This window comes from Homalodisca vitripennis, chromosome 2 (genome assembly GCF_021130785.1).
Source record: "Homalodisca vitripennis isolate AUS2020 chromosome 2, UT_GWSS_2.1, whole genome shotgun sequence".
NCBI classification, from domain to species: domain Eukaryota; kingdom Metazoa; phylum Arthropoda; class Insecta; order Hemiptera; family Cicadellidae; genus Homalodisca; species Homalodisca vitripennis.
In genome coordinates this window covers 128571346-128585305 of record NC_060208.1, presented here as the reverse complement: position 1 = coordinate 128585305, position 13960 = coordinate 128571346, and the positions used below count along the sequence as shown (strand labels likewise).

General features: G+C 34.8%; 1 protein-coding gene across 1 annotated transcript in view; it reads right to left on the bottom strand.

Annotated features, from left to right (window-relative positions):
* The window catches only part of LOC124354722 (protein pigeon), a 56659-nt gene that overhangs the window by 15583 nt on the left and 27116 nt on the right, over positions 1-13960 (bottom strand). Inside the window, exons 12-13 of the mRNA XM_046805379.1 lie at positions 13410-13586; positions 11026-11207 (exon numbers count right to left, since the gene is read on the bottom strand). Of these exons, the coding sequence (XP_046661335.1) occupies positions 11026-11207; positions 13410-13586 (359 nt within the window). The remainder of the gene's footprint in view (positions 1-11025; positions 11208-13409; positions 13587-13960) is intronic.

Below are 13960 nucleotides of genomic sequence, written 5' to 3'. Positions count from 1 at the left end.
CACAAGTTGTCCTGAGTTTGTTTTATTGCACCATACAGACTGAGTGAGTTTTAACTATATATAGTTTCTAACTAACATTGCATGATAAAATTCTTGTAAAGGTTCAACTGCAAAGCCTATCTTTGGATTACATACAAACTGCAGACGATTTAACAACTCACCAACTTCCCATCAATCATGGACAGCTGAAGTATCAATTTACCTATTATAGCTGGTTCGTCATTTTATGCATGCAGCCTTAAAGTATTATTGTGCATGTGAACTGTATTAATTTTATTCTTGCAACCTGCATATTTACTTCTTAATTTATTATTTAATTTAAGTAATCTTCTTATTATCAACATTCTGCACTATAACAACAGCTTAACATCAGTGGTGGATCGAGTAGCTACTGATAAGCATTGTTAACTCAGCTCTATATAATATCCATTATGTCTGATTCTTGCCCTGTCTGTGTTAAGATGGTGTTGGACACCGAAGAGGGGATTGGTTGTGATGGTGACTGCCAGCGGTGGTTCCATAGGGAATGTATCAAAATGTCAAAAGCTGAATATCAAAGTAAATGTGCCGATACGAAAAATAAATGGTACTGTGCTAGAACTGATTGCTTGGGGTCATCTAATCAGCCTTTCAGGTTGCTGTCTTCCCAAATGTCAACTGTATTGACCAAATTGGACGATCTCTTAGGCAAGGTTAAAAAGATAGACGATATATCTAAAGATATTGTTGACATAAAAACCGAGATTACTACAATAAGAGCTAGCTTATCTGTATTGGAGCCCAGAGTGGAGGTGATTGAGAAAAATCTGCTTGCAGCTGAGAATCAAATAGCTGACGTAAAGTCACAAGTATTGTCAAACACTACTAGGTTAAATAAAATTGAAAATAGTCCTGCCACGTCCTTGGACGCTGTTGTCGCTGAAGTTCATGATAGAGCTGGTAGGACCAAAAACATCCTTATGTATGCTATTCCAGAAAGCACCAAGTCACTACCTTTGGAAAAAAAAGAAGATGACCGAAAGAAGATTTGCACTGTCTTTGATGCTGTAAATTTTCAGCCCACTCAGTTTTCCTATCATAGAGTTGGCAAGAAATCTAATCGGGGGCCTCGCCCACTAAAAATTGTTCTGGGCTCCCAGAATGAGGTTTCCATCTTTATGAAGAATTTTTCTGGGGACAAAGTGTCCCTGGCTGATCCCTCTATGGATAATGTTTCAGTCTCCCGCGACCGCACCCCAAATGAGAGAGCCACTCTTACTGCCCTGCGCAAAGAACTTGATGAGAGGGTTGCGAATGGAGAAACTGGCATTACAATTAAGTACTTGAATGGGGTACCCAGAATAGTTAAAAATAACTCAAAAAACTAAGTAAAGGCGGACAACCAAAACTAACAGTTTACTATCAAAATGTAAATGGGCTTCGGAGTAAACTAAATAACTTAAGTCTTTCCCTCTCCACAACTGATTTTGACATCATTGCTCTCACTGAAACAAATCTATCCCAAGACATTAGCGATGCCGAGCTGGGGTTTTCTTCTTATAACGTATTTCTCAGTGACAGATCCTACCAAACTAGTGTCAAGGCCAGCGGCGGAGGTGTCCTGTTGGCAGTCAAGTGTTGTTATCCTTCTCTGCGTATGCCCATCTCAACAGCATCTGTCAAAGCAAACCCTAATCTCAGTAACGACTTCAGCTGGTGTAAAAAGTTCTAGCAGGCGTTGTATACATCCCTCCTGACGCATCTGTCAATTCTTACGAAACATACGTCACGTCAATAGAAGAAGCTGTCACGTTGGATTCCTTCTCTCGAGTGCTACTTATGGGTGATCTGAACCAACCTGAAATTGATTGGAGCACTTTTCCCTTGGACTAATCTCCGTTCCGGTCCAGCGAGAGCCTTGAGCGATCTTACTTCTACTCTTGATTTAACTCAAGTAAATCTCATTGAAAACACTCGTGGTGTAATTCTGGACGTCATCCTTTCCTCGGATATACACACTGTTGTCTCCAGAGATGATGAGCCACTGGTACCTGAGGATGTACATCACCCTGCTCTCAGGATTGCTCTTCCTTCCGTTCCCACAGCTGGCAACAAGACTTCCTACGTCCATAACTTCAAGAAATGTAACCTTATAAATGTCTATCAAGAACTGCAGCATGATATCCCGCGTGTTTGTTACAAAAACTCGTTTTCACCTGATGACGTAAACATGCAATTCTCTAACCTTGCTGAAACGTTAAAAACCTCTGTCTTAAAACATACACCTTTGATTAAAGTCGGATCATCATTCCCACCGTGGTTCAGTCCGGGAGTTGAAGAGACTGGTAACTGAAAAAAAAACGACTTCACTTACAATATAAGAGAACTTTGAATGACTGCACATACTATACTAGGTCTAGGCCTAGTACAAATGTTACTGGATCTATTCAGGTTAAACCTAATTCAGGCAGCAGAGGCCAAACTATATCAGATAAAACTAGAAATGGGTCTAATGGTAAAAAAAAATTTATCACTGGCACAGCGGCCGATGATAATTTATCCGTTAGCAGAGAAGAAACTTTTTCTATTTGTATCTAGGCTACGTCCACCTATTGAATCTAAAGACTTAGAGAAATATATTAAAGATAAGAAGGAAGCTGACTATAATTGTGGAAAAATTAACTTCAAAGTTTCCTCAAGAATATAGTTCATTTAAAGTTGGAGTACCAAGTAGCCTCTATAATGAAATCTATCATTCAAGTTTTTGGCCTAAAAATATGTATGTTACTAAGTTTCTAACCAAGAGGCGGACACAGGCTGAATCTTTAAACGAGCAGCTAATGATACCATTAGAAAGGACATAGGCCTAAGCCCGGACATGGTCAACATGACTGATTTGGAATGTTTGAACTTGCCTAACTTAAAAATGTTTTATATTAATATTCAAGGTTTGCATAAAAAAGTTGAACAGCTTGAAGAGATTTTAAAATCTGATAATTTTAATATTGTGTGTCTCAGTGAACATTGGTTACCGGGATAATGAAGTGACTTATAATGTACCCGATGACTATTTGGTTGGTAGTGCATACTGCCGTGTGACACATATAAGAGGAGGAGTAAGTATACTTTTATCTAATAAATTTGTCACTGAGAAATTGAACGTAAATAAATTTTGTGAAGAATTACATTTTGAGGTGTTGCTATCAGGCTGATTGAATTAAATGTCATTTATTATTTCTCTGTACCGTTCCCCTGAAGGTAAAGTAAATGTCTTTCTGGACAAGTTTTGGATCAACTTCTGAGATTTTTAATCAGACTTAGGCCTAAATGTAAAGTAATAATTTGTGGAGATATTAATGCTGACTTTGATATCCGAAACACCCTCAAAACCTAGTGTAAATGACTTTTTGAACTGTCTCCGGCAATATAATTTGTTTTGTGTAAATAATTTGCCTACTCGTGGAGAATCCTGTTTGGACAATGTTATTACTGACCTCTGCCCTAAAAAATTACGAGGCTGCATATTTTTGAACCTTTGTTGTCAGATCATAAGGCTATTCAAAATTATGGTTTGGTTGGCGGAGAATAGGCCTATCAATAAGAAGACTGATGGCCCCCGTAAAATAAATTCAAGTAGGCCCTTCGATTCAATTTGCAAGAAGGTATACAACTGTGAAACCTGGAGGGGTTTAAATACTGTTTAAGTAAGGTAGACTGGAATTTTATTGCTCCTCAGAATTGTAACTTAACAGCAGAAGAAAAACTTTTGATTTGTTTTATAATACATTTTTTAGAAATTTTTAATCAATGCCATCCAATGCAAGAGATAAAGATTAATAAACCTAATAATAGAACTAAAAAGCAAAATTTAAAATTGGTATACCCCAGTGCTAGAGAACATGAAAAAGCAAATTTTGTGTTGTCATGACATTTATAATAGAACGAATAATGATAATTTACTCAACTTGCTGAGAACTCTTAGAAGGCGCTATAGACTGGCTATTAAAGAAGCAAAGAGACAGAGTAATGAAGATTACATAGAAAATTCAGTCAATAAATGTAGAGCAAGCATGGACAATCATTAACAAGGCATCGGGGAAGGAAACCCTACGCAGTCGGTCCAGTAATATTCTGCCTGATGAATTCAACTCACACTGTGTGACAGCTATTGAAGAGATCAGTGCCAAAGTGAAAAGTTCTGTGAATAGTGCAAATCAATGTCTTAATAAGTTATTGCCTCCATTTGAGGAGTGTGTTTTTTGTCCTGTCACTGTAGATGATGTTCGTAAAATTGTTTTATCTCTAAAAAATTCCCATTCTAAAGATGTGTAATGGATTGGAGTAGTATTTTAATTAAGGCTGTTATTGATTATATAATTGAGCCTTTGACATATTCTATTAATTGTTGTGTATTGGAAGGGATTTTTCCAACATGTTTAAAATTTTCAAAGTTGTACCTGTGTATAAAAATGGCTCACTTGATTGTTCCGAATAATTATAGGCCTATCTCATGTGTACCAATCTTGTCTAAGGTAATTGAGAAAATTACTTAAACATCAAATATGTATTCTTTTTGAAAATCTCAAATTATTTAGTTCTAGTCAATTTGGTTACCGCACTGATTGTTCAATCAACGGTTTAAAGCTGTAAATACTCTTGTAAATAATGTTCTCTTAGCTTTGGAAAATAATTGTTGGGCTCAGATCACACTTTGTGATCTGAGCAAAGCATTTGATTGTGGTTAGACCTGATATACTGGTGAACAAATTGGAATTCTATGGGTTTCGTGCAAAGAATTTGAACATGTTAAGGTCCTATCTTGCAAATCGCAAACAGGTTGTTATGGTTAATGGAGCTTATTCCCAAGTGGCTGATATAAATATAGGTGTGCCACAGGGATCTGTGTTGGGTCCTGTTTTGTTTATTATATTTATTAATGATTTTAAGTTTTAATGTCTCTAGTTTTACTACTATATATGCTGATGATACCACTTTGTTAAATAGTCCACACAAATTTGCTTTACTTAAACAACTTGGTAGAGACTACAATGAATGAAAACTGTTTAACTGGTTTAATGTAAATGGTCTCTATTTAAACGCAGAAAAAACAAAACAAATGTTAATAACTCTTAAGAATATTAATAGGCCTATATTTGAATCTGAAGTTTTTGTTAAGTTATTGGGGATAATAGTGGACAACAGGCTATCTTGGAAACAACACATTGATTATGTATGCAAGAGATTATCTAGGGTTATTTACTTATTGTGTAATTTAAAAAAAATAGTATCACAAAGGTATATAAAAATGGCCTACTTTGCATTTTTTGATAGTATTATTAGATATGGTTTAATAATTTGGGGTAATGGTACAGGCATTGATCAGGTGCTAGTAATCCAAAAGAAGGCTGTGAGAATTTTAGCGGATGCACCTGTGTTAGATCATTGTAAACCTTTGTTTGTAAATATTGGTGTTTTTAAACTGTTATAAATCTGTATATTTATGAGGTATTAGTAGATGTAAGAAAAAAGTCACACATGGTTTTGAAAAGAAATGATGTTTCATCACTATAATACAAGAAATAAAGATAAGTTAAATGTAGATAGAGCTAGATTAGGTAAAACCATGAATTACCATACAACCTTAGGCATTAAAATGTTCAATTTGTTACCCTTATGCTGTTCAACTTTACCATGTCAAGTTTTTAATAATAAATTGTATTCTTGGCTAAAAAATAGACCTTTCTATAATATTAATGAATATTTTAGCTGTGAGATCGTTCATAAGGATTTTTAACTTTAGATTAGGCTAGTAATTTAAGCCTTAATATTTGACGAAGCCTATTGTAATTTTATTGAAAATTATTAATGGCCAATAAATTGTCTATTGTCTATTCTTACTCTCGCACCAGGTCAAATTGTAAACGGCTTTCTCAAGAATGCTTCGAAAATTACATAAACCATGTCCAAAATATCCTTCCTTCTAATCCCAACAGGTTTCTGGAGCTTCGTTGATGGGTTAAAGAAGAACCATGGAACTCCGTCAGCTCTGGTTTATAATGGCACTTCATCGACCTGTGTGAATGAACAATGCGAAATGTTGCTGATTTCTTCTCCTCTGTGTTCACGTCTCAACAACAACCTCCTAACTAGTTTAGACAGTGGTCGACTCTTGCAATGTTATCTCTCATTGTATTTTTTAGTGAAGATGAAGTCAGAAAGGAGCTTCTCAATCTCAACGTAAATAAAGGCTCCCGGGCCTGACATGATACCTCCTGGTGTCCTGAAGTATTGCCACCTCCTTTTATTTTATTAAAAAAAGCTATGTTGTACCCATACACAAATCCGGGACAACATCTGAAGTTACCAATTATAGACCTATTGCTGTCCAGTTAGTGATCTCCCAAAGTCTTTGAGAGATTGGTGCTTTCTAGAGTGTCTCCCCCTACTGCAAAGGTGTATATCTTCCCATCAACATGGGTTTTGTCGCCTGGAAAATCGGCAGCAACGAACTTAGTAGTCTTCCAGTCCGACATTATCTCATCCTTCTCAAGACGGAAACAGGTTGATGCAATTTTTCTAGACTTCTCCAAGGCTTTTGACAGAGTCAGTCACTTGCATCTGCTTGTAAGGCTCTCCGCATATGGTGTTCATGGCCCTCTTTTAGAGTGGTTTTCATCATACCTTCAAAATCGCAAGCTAATGGTGAAATTCTCTTCTTCTTTCTCCAGAGAGTTCGTGGCGATTTCAGGAGTCCCACAGGGTTCGCACTTGGGTCCCGTATTATTTAATCTATTCATCAATAATATATCTGACGTAGTTCCTGCCAATCACCTATTGTTTGCTGACGATATTAAACTTTACTCTGAAATCACATCTGAATGCGACTTTGAAATCCTTCAGCGAAGTATAAAGGCTGTTGAGAAATGGTGCTCTGATAATGGCATGTCCTTAAAACTCAAACGAAATGCTCCGTTATCACCTTTCACAGGATAACATCTCCTCGTTTTCCATGATTATCAATTGGGTGGATGTAGTCTCAAAAGAACAAGCGAGATTAGAGACCTAGTGTGATGTGTGCTGCCTCTCTGAGTTCTGAAGATCACGTGAATCACATTTGTAGCAAAGCAAATAGGAACCTCGGCATGATAATCAGGTACTCACGTTTTTTTCACGGCTCCTTTGGCGTTAAAGACTCTATATTGTTGCCTTGTTAGGTCTCACTTGAAATATTGCACAGTTGTGTGGTCTCCTAATCCAACAATATCTCCAAGACAGACTCCAATTGATTCAGTCTCGTTTCATCCGCTTAGTTGGTTATCGCCTGGGTCATCGTTATGCTGATGTCCCTGTGAACTCTTTGGCAGCTGAACTTGGCCTTCAACCACTTGCTTTGAGGAGAAGAATTTTTGATCTGGTGTTTTTATATAAGTTGGTTAATGGAGATCTCAACTGCCCTCAGTTACTGGAGCGGGTAAGGTTCCACGTTCCTGCCAGTACAAGATCGAGTGACCTGTTTGCAAGACTGCATTACTCTACAAACTACGAAAGGAACAGCACGATGGTCCGGATCCAGACGCTTGGGAATACCCTACCACTGGAACTAGACATTTTTAACACTGGTGCTGTATCGTTTAAGAGACAGATTAACCAACTGCTCTCCATGGAAGATTAAGAGGGGAAGGCTCCATGTAAAATATGCATTGTTTTTTATGTTCGTATAGTAGTTATATTTTTTACTATTAATTTATTATTATTATTTTTAGATTTCTTTATTGCTTGTAATCACTTTATTTAACGCTTCTTACTGTTAATACTTATTTTATTTCTATCTTTTTTAATACAGTATATTAACTATTTTGTCCTTAATCGCGGTTTAACATTTATTGATTCATATCTATTTCTGCTTACTTGCACTGCTCATTAGTACCAAACTGTTCATTTGTTATTTATTTATGTTTCATTGTTCATAAATTATTTATCATTGTTATTTATTATAATGTTTAAAAGTTGTGTTTTTTTTCTCTTTCGTTTGTTGATATTCTAGGTTTTGTTTTATTTCTTCATAGTTGATCATTGTTAGCTCTTTCATATTTTATTGCCTTGTTGTCTGTTAATCATCATGTTATTTTTCATAGTTTATTATTGTTACCTCTTATTGTTTGCTAATTCATTTGGTCTTTTGCATCTTACATGTATTAATTCATCTTAGGTTGTTTTGTATCTATTATCATACTACAGTACTTTGTTAATATTACTGTTTTGTGTTGCAGCTTATCTATATTAGCCATTGTAACTTTGTACTATATTTTGTTAAAATGGGTTTTCCGTAAATAAATAAAAAAAAGTCTTGTCAACCATAGTAGGCCTAGATATAAGTCAAAAAGCTTAAAGTTGAACTGGTACACTCCTCTGCTAAGGGAAATAAGGCTATTGCTAGACTTAAGTCATGAAAAAGGAAGGACTGATCCTCAGCGCATGGCAATTCATGGTAGGCTTAAGAAAATGTATAGGCAGGAAATTATTTTGGCTAAAAAAAGAGCAAATGAAAAGTTTATTTTTGAGTCGCACAATAAATGTAAAGCTGCATGGAAAGTTATAAACGCTGAAACAGGTCGTGTGCCTAACAAAGCCAAAGAAAAAATCCCAATAACAGCTGATGATTTTAATAGCTTTTTTATTAATGTTGTTAATGTGTTAAAAAATAACTGTGATATTTTAAATGTAGCAAGTTCTGTTGATATGTTGAAATCGTCAGGTATTAAACCCCTGGCCTATCTAGTTTTAAGTGGACAGTTGTAAATAGTAGAGATGTATATAGTTCTGTGTATAGGTTAAGTAATTCCAGATCAGAAAATGTCTAAGGACTTTCCAACTTTGTATTAAAGGAAATATTAGATGCTATAATCTATCCTTTAACACAGCTGATAAACTGGGTGCTTACTGATGGAATATATCCACAGTGCCTTAAAATAACAATAACAGTACCTTTACATAAGAAGGGTGACAAAATGAATTTAAACAATTACCGGCCTATTGCCCTAGTACCCGTTATATCAAAGTTAATAGAGACTATTGTGAAAAACCAATTGGAATATTACTTTGAGTACAATAATTTGATTTCTTCATCTCAGTATGGATTTAGGAAAAATCTGTCAACTGTTAAAGCTGTAGAAAATATTGTCTCTTATGTATTGAATAGCTTTGAAAATAAGGAAGAAACAGCTGCTGTGTTATTGGATTTAAGTAGGGCATTTGACGTTGTACCTCATGATGAACTCATTCAAAAATTGAAATATTATGGTCTGGAGAACAATGCTTTGTCTTTGATTATGTCTTATTTGAGCAATAGACTTCAGCTTGTCAAAGTAGGTGACCAGAGATCAGGACTTAAGAGGGTGGCAAGCGGGGTTCCCCAGGGCTCAGTCTTGGGCCCCTTCTTGTTTACTGTCTTCATTAATGATCTCCCTAAATTTGTTCCTGGTAAGGTTGTCTTGTATGCTGATGATACTACTCTGTTATCATCAGACAGAGACTCAAAATTAAATGATGCCATTATGGGGTATATGAGGGAAAGGTCTTATCTCTGGTTCTCTGCTAATAAATTAACTGTTAATAATAACAAGACCGAGGAAATTGTCTTTAGTTTACGTAATTCTGAAAATAAGTCTGTAAAACTACTTGGTATCAATTTAGACTCAAAGCTTAGCTGGGGAATCCATACAAACCATTTATTATTAGATTAGCAAGAGTAATATTTCTACTAAAAAAACTAAAATTGTATACAAGTCTTAAATCTTGTCATTAGTGCATATTATGCTTTTTTTAAGTACACCTTCTGTATGGGGTTTTATTGTGGGGCAACTCTAGTGGAGCCAAGACTGTGTTTAAGTGGCAAAAGAAAGCCATATGCTGCATAGTAGGAATTAGCGACAATGAGTCCTGTAGGCAATTTTTTGAAGAACTGGGTATACTTACGCTTCCATGTATATATATATTACACAGTTTAGTTTTTGTTAAGGAAAATCTCGACTCTTTCAATCTTAGAAGCTCTAACCATGAACACAACACTAGAATTAAAAATACAATTGATGTACAATATGCTAGGTTAAGTAAAACTCAAAAGAACTATGCAATAACCGGAGCTAGGCTATTCAATAAGTTACCATTAAGTGCTAGATCAATTTCTGTTGATAGGTTTAAGAATGTTGTTGCAGAGTGGCTCAAGAGAAAAACATTTTATTCTGTAGATGAGATTTTTAATGCTAATTTTAGTGACTTACAATTTTAAACTTTTAACATAGATATAGATTGTATTTATAGGCTCTGTAGGCCTACTTAGTGATATTTTTAATATCATATTTGACTTTGTCAATACAATTTGTAATTGTTGGACGACAATAAAATGATTCTGATTCTGAATACGTGAGCGGCGCTGCGTGTTCAGTCGCATGGTAATGTAGATTATATAGATCCTATATATCATACTGCCGATCTGCTGATAATCATGTGATTTTTATCAATACAATATATTTATCAATGAATACGAACTTTTCAATGATTTTCAACAATATAACCGATGTGAAGGAACAAGTTTGCATGCACAAAAGCACACAGCGCCATATAGGATTTGGCGACAGTAAGAGAATTCATAATCATAATACACAACTTAGCTAAAAAATTGACACTTCACACCTACAATTCATGGAACTTTTACGAAGTAGATTATGAGTATCACAACGACAAAACAGAGATTATCAACTAGACCAGCAATAAAGTTCCACAGAATTGAATCTGTTGTTTCAAACATTTAAAGTATTATATAAACATATGATATTTTTGTACGAGTCACTTATAATACAAAATGTCTGACACAAACAATTCGTGACTCATAGCTTACTGTTAGTAATTCAATCCCATTAGTAAGCAAGCTAAAATTATCACCACATAGCGGCATAACTGGTATAATTAAAAAACTATAATTAAGCCATTTTGTATTTAGGGTAGGAAATTGTAAAATTAGTTATGGTCTGTAGTAGCAGTACTTACACCAGAGAGAAGCCCCTGTCAGAAGCTGTGTCCACCGAAGCAGCCTTGGTGATAAGCTGACACACAAGTCTGGAGAGCTCCAGTTGTGCAGCCGCATAACGTGTGGCAACCGCGTGAACCTGCATAGGGCTCTCCCGCCCCCTCCCACGCTTCAATAAGTGCATGCTAACCTCCCTTAGGTTCTGAAACACAAATCAGCTTTGTATGGAAAAATTCACAGAGAAATATACATAGTTGATATAACCATTTTAAAGTCAAATAATGAAAGAAAATGAATTTGGAAAGTAAATGTACAAAATGGAAATTCTAATGCCCAGAACCAACTAGTCTATGATAAAGAGGATACTAAATATTTAGAACCAAAATGAACATTCCTTTGTGAGGTTATTTATCAAAACTACAAATAGAAGAGCCTTGGGACACCCCACATTCTATTTCAACTACAAAGTAATTTACACACACCACTGTTTTAGAAATTAATATCTAAGATTTGAACCGTTTTAAAGCAATGCCTTGAGTGCCATAATAGTCTAGCTTTTGGAATAAAACCTCATGATCCACACAGTAAAAGCATTAGGACACAGAAAGTAATGTCCCTGTTCTCAAAATTTTGAAATAAGCCTTGTGCTATGGCATCGACAACAAAATGTAAACTAAAATTCAGAGTAATAAGGTTTTTTTTCAAAGAAAATACTTATCTATTCAAATAAAAAAACTTTCAGAGACGCCTATATAGGAAACAGACTAATTGGGTAAAGATTTGCTGGGTAAAATGTTTTGCATGTCTTAACCCTTTGCCATATGATGGTCACTGCTGGGGCCCATTCCATTTTTCAGCCAACTGTTTTAGTTTGCTAATAAAAATATCTTCTCAGGTCTGATGGTCAGGAACACCACTGGTGCCCTCGATTATTATGCAGTTAGCTATATAAGTGTACTAATCAAAATGTTCTTTCCGATCTGACGGCCATCTCTGGTTCCCTCTTATGTTTTCTCCTCTAGGTCTGATGGGAACCATAGGTGACCAAATGTATTGTTTTCTTGTAAATTACATTTAAATATACTATTACGTATGTATAGTGCTGAAACTTTGTACGTAAGATCTATATTAAAAGAAAATTAATTTTCTTAGGTTGTTATTACTACATGACCAACATTTTAGATGTAAATAATGTAAACAAATAACCCATCTCAGTTGTGTTGCTTTGAGTAAGTCAGGCGTAGTAGTTTTGTTTTTTAATCAAGTTACTTTGTCATTTATTTTTGAATTTAGTTTGTTATTGTTTCATTTATTTAGTGTGCATTTAAAATGTAGTTTATTAGTACTTAAAATGTGGAAGATTTAATTACTTAGATAAATTAGATGATACAGGAGACGTATTGTAAAAGTACGACAGTGCTACTGTTTTAGATCATAAGAGCAATGTTTCATCTAATGGAGGTCAAAAACCTTTAAACGAAATTGGTAATGACAATGAATTGCAAAATAGTGTTGAAGAGAGGGTCGAAAATAGTGAAGTATTGGAAGTTGTATTGCATTGCATTGTATGCAGGGATCCTACAGCGGGAGGAACGTGAAAAAGGAGCAAATATTATTGCAAAACCTGTTTAAATGAGCAAGGTCTCTGTGTGAGTACATGTTTTGGGAAGTACCATACTGAAAAGAATTTTAAAGAGTAAATTTATCATGAAAAAAGTAAATTGAAAAGGTTGATATTTTCTCCAATCAATATTTCTTTTATGAAGTATAGATCAATTAATAATATTGTTCTTCAATTTATAAGGTCTTAGAAAACTTTTAAATCAACAATAATCAAAGCAAATAAGTCTGAAAAATTAGTCAATCAGCATAAACTAACTGAAACAGTTCCAGGAAAACAGTATAATATCAAATACAAATATAGCAAGAGAATCTAATAAATAACTACTCAGTTAAGAGGGATTGAAATAGTTTATTTCTTGAACATTTTCTCACTTTTTATTAGATTTTCCACTAGTAATACTTTACAACCATTTGACCTGCGACTAGCTTGCTAATGACCATGTACAGATTGGCACAGACAAGTGTTATAGAAACTTTGTGAAATGGAAATAATTAAGACAGCACAAAGGTGTGATTCAATGCAAGACAAATCTGTTGTATCCCGAGAAAAATACAGCTTGTCACAAACAATACCTGGCCAGGACCAAAAAGCTCTGATTTCTAGCTCCATTTTTATTCCCAAGAACCAAAAGAAATAAGGACTAACTATTGCATTTTCTATGAGCGTCTTGTTAAAAGTTATCAATTTACCAGTTGTTCATAGCCAAAACTGTATATTTTGTTTTTAAAACTTCTTAAAGTTTATGATGAGTACATTTAATTGAAATGTGGAATTACTTACAACGGAGATGACGTGCTCCTGCTTACTGGCAGCCGAAGGCTCCACCTCAAAGAATGGAAGTGGGTCAAAAGCCAGCTTACTGCACCTGCCCCCACTCAACTCAGGGATATTACCCACTCCCACACTGGTCATCCCACCTGGAGACAGAGGTGTGCTGCACCGAGATAAAGCTTCCGGCTGGAACACGTTCGTACCAGAGTAAGTCAAAGAAATGGCTGAGATTTAACAAAAGATTAAAATCATTCATTTCTTTGGTGATAAAATTTCAATAATTGTATAATTTAAAATATAGTGGATGTGTGCATTTTATTACTGTTGTTAAACATTATTCTAATAAAATATATTAATCATAAAAAAATTAGTCATCGTGAAAATTCTGGTTACATTAACTAACTCTGATTATTTATAATATATTAAAACTCTCAATATCATAACTCTCCGTTTTTGAAAATAAATTCAAACAATGGTCACTATAGAATTTATTTAAAAATCATGAACGAAATAAAAATCTAACTCTAGAATCAATATTTTAAAATAATTAATAATTAAAA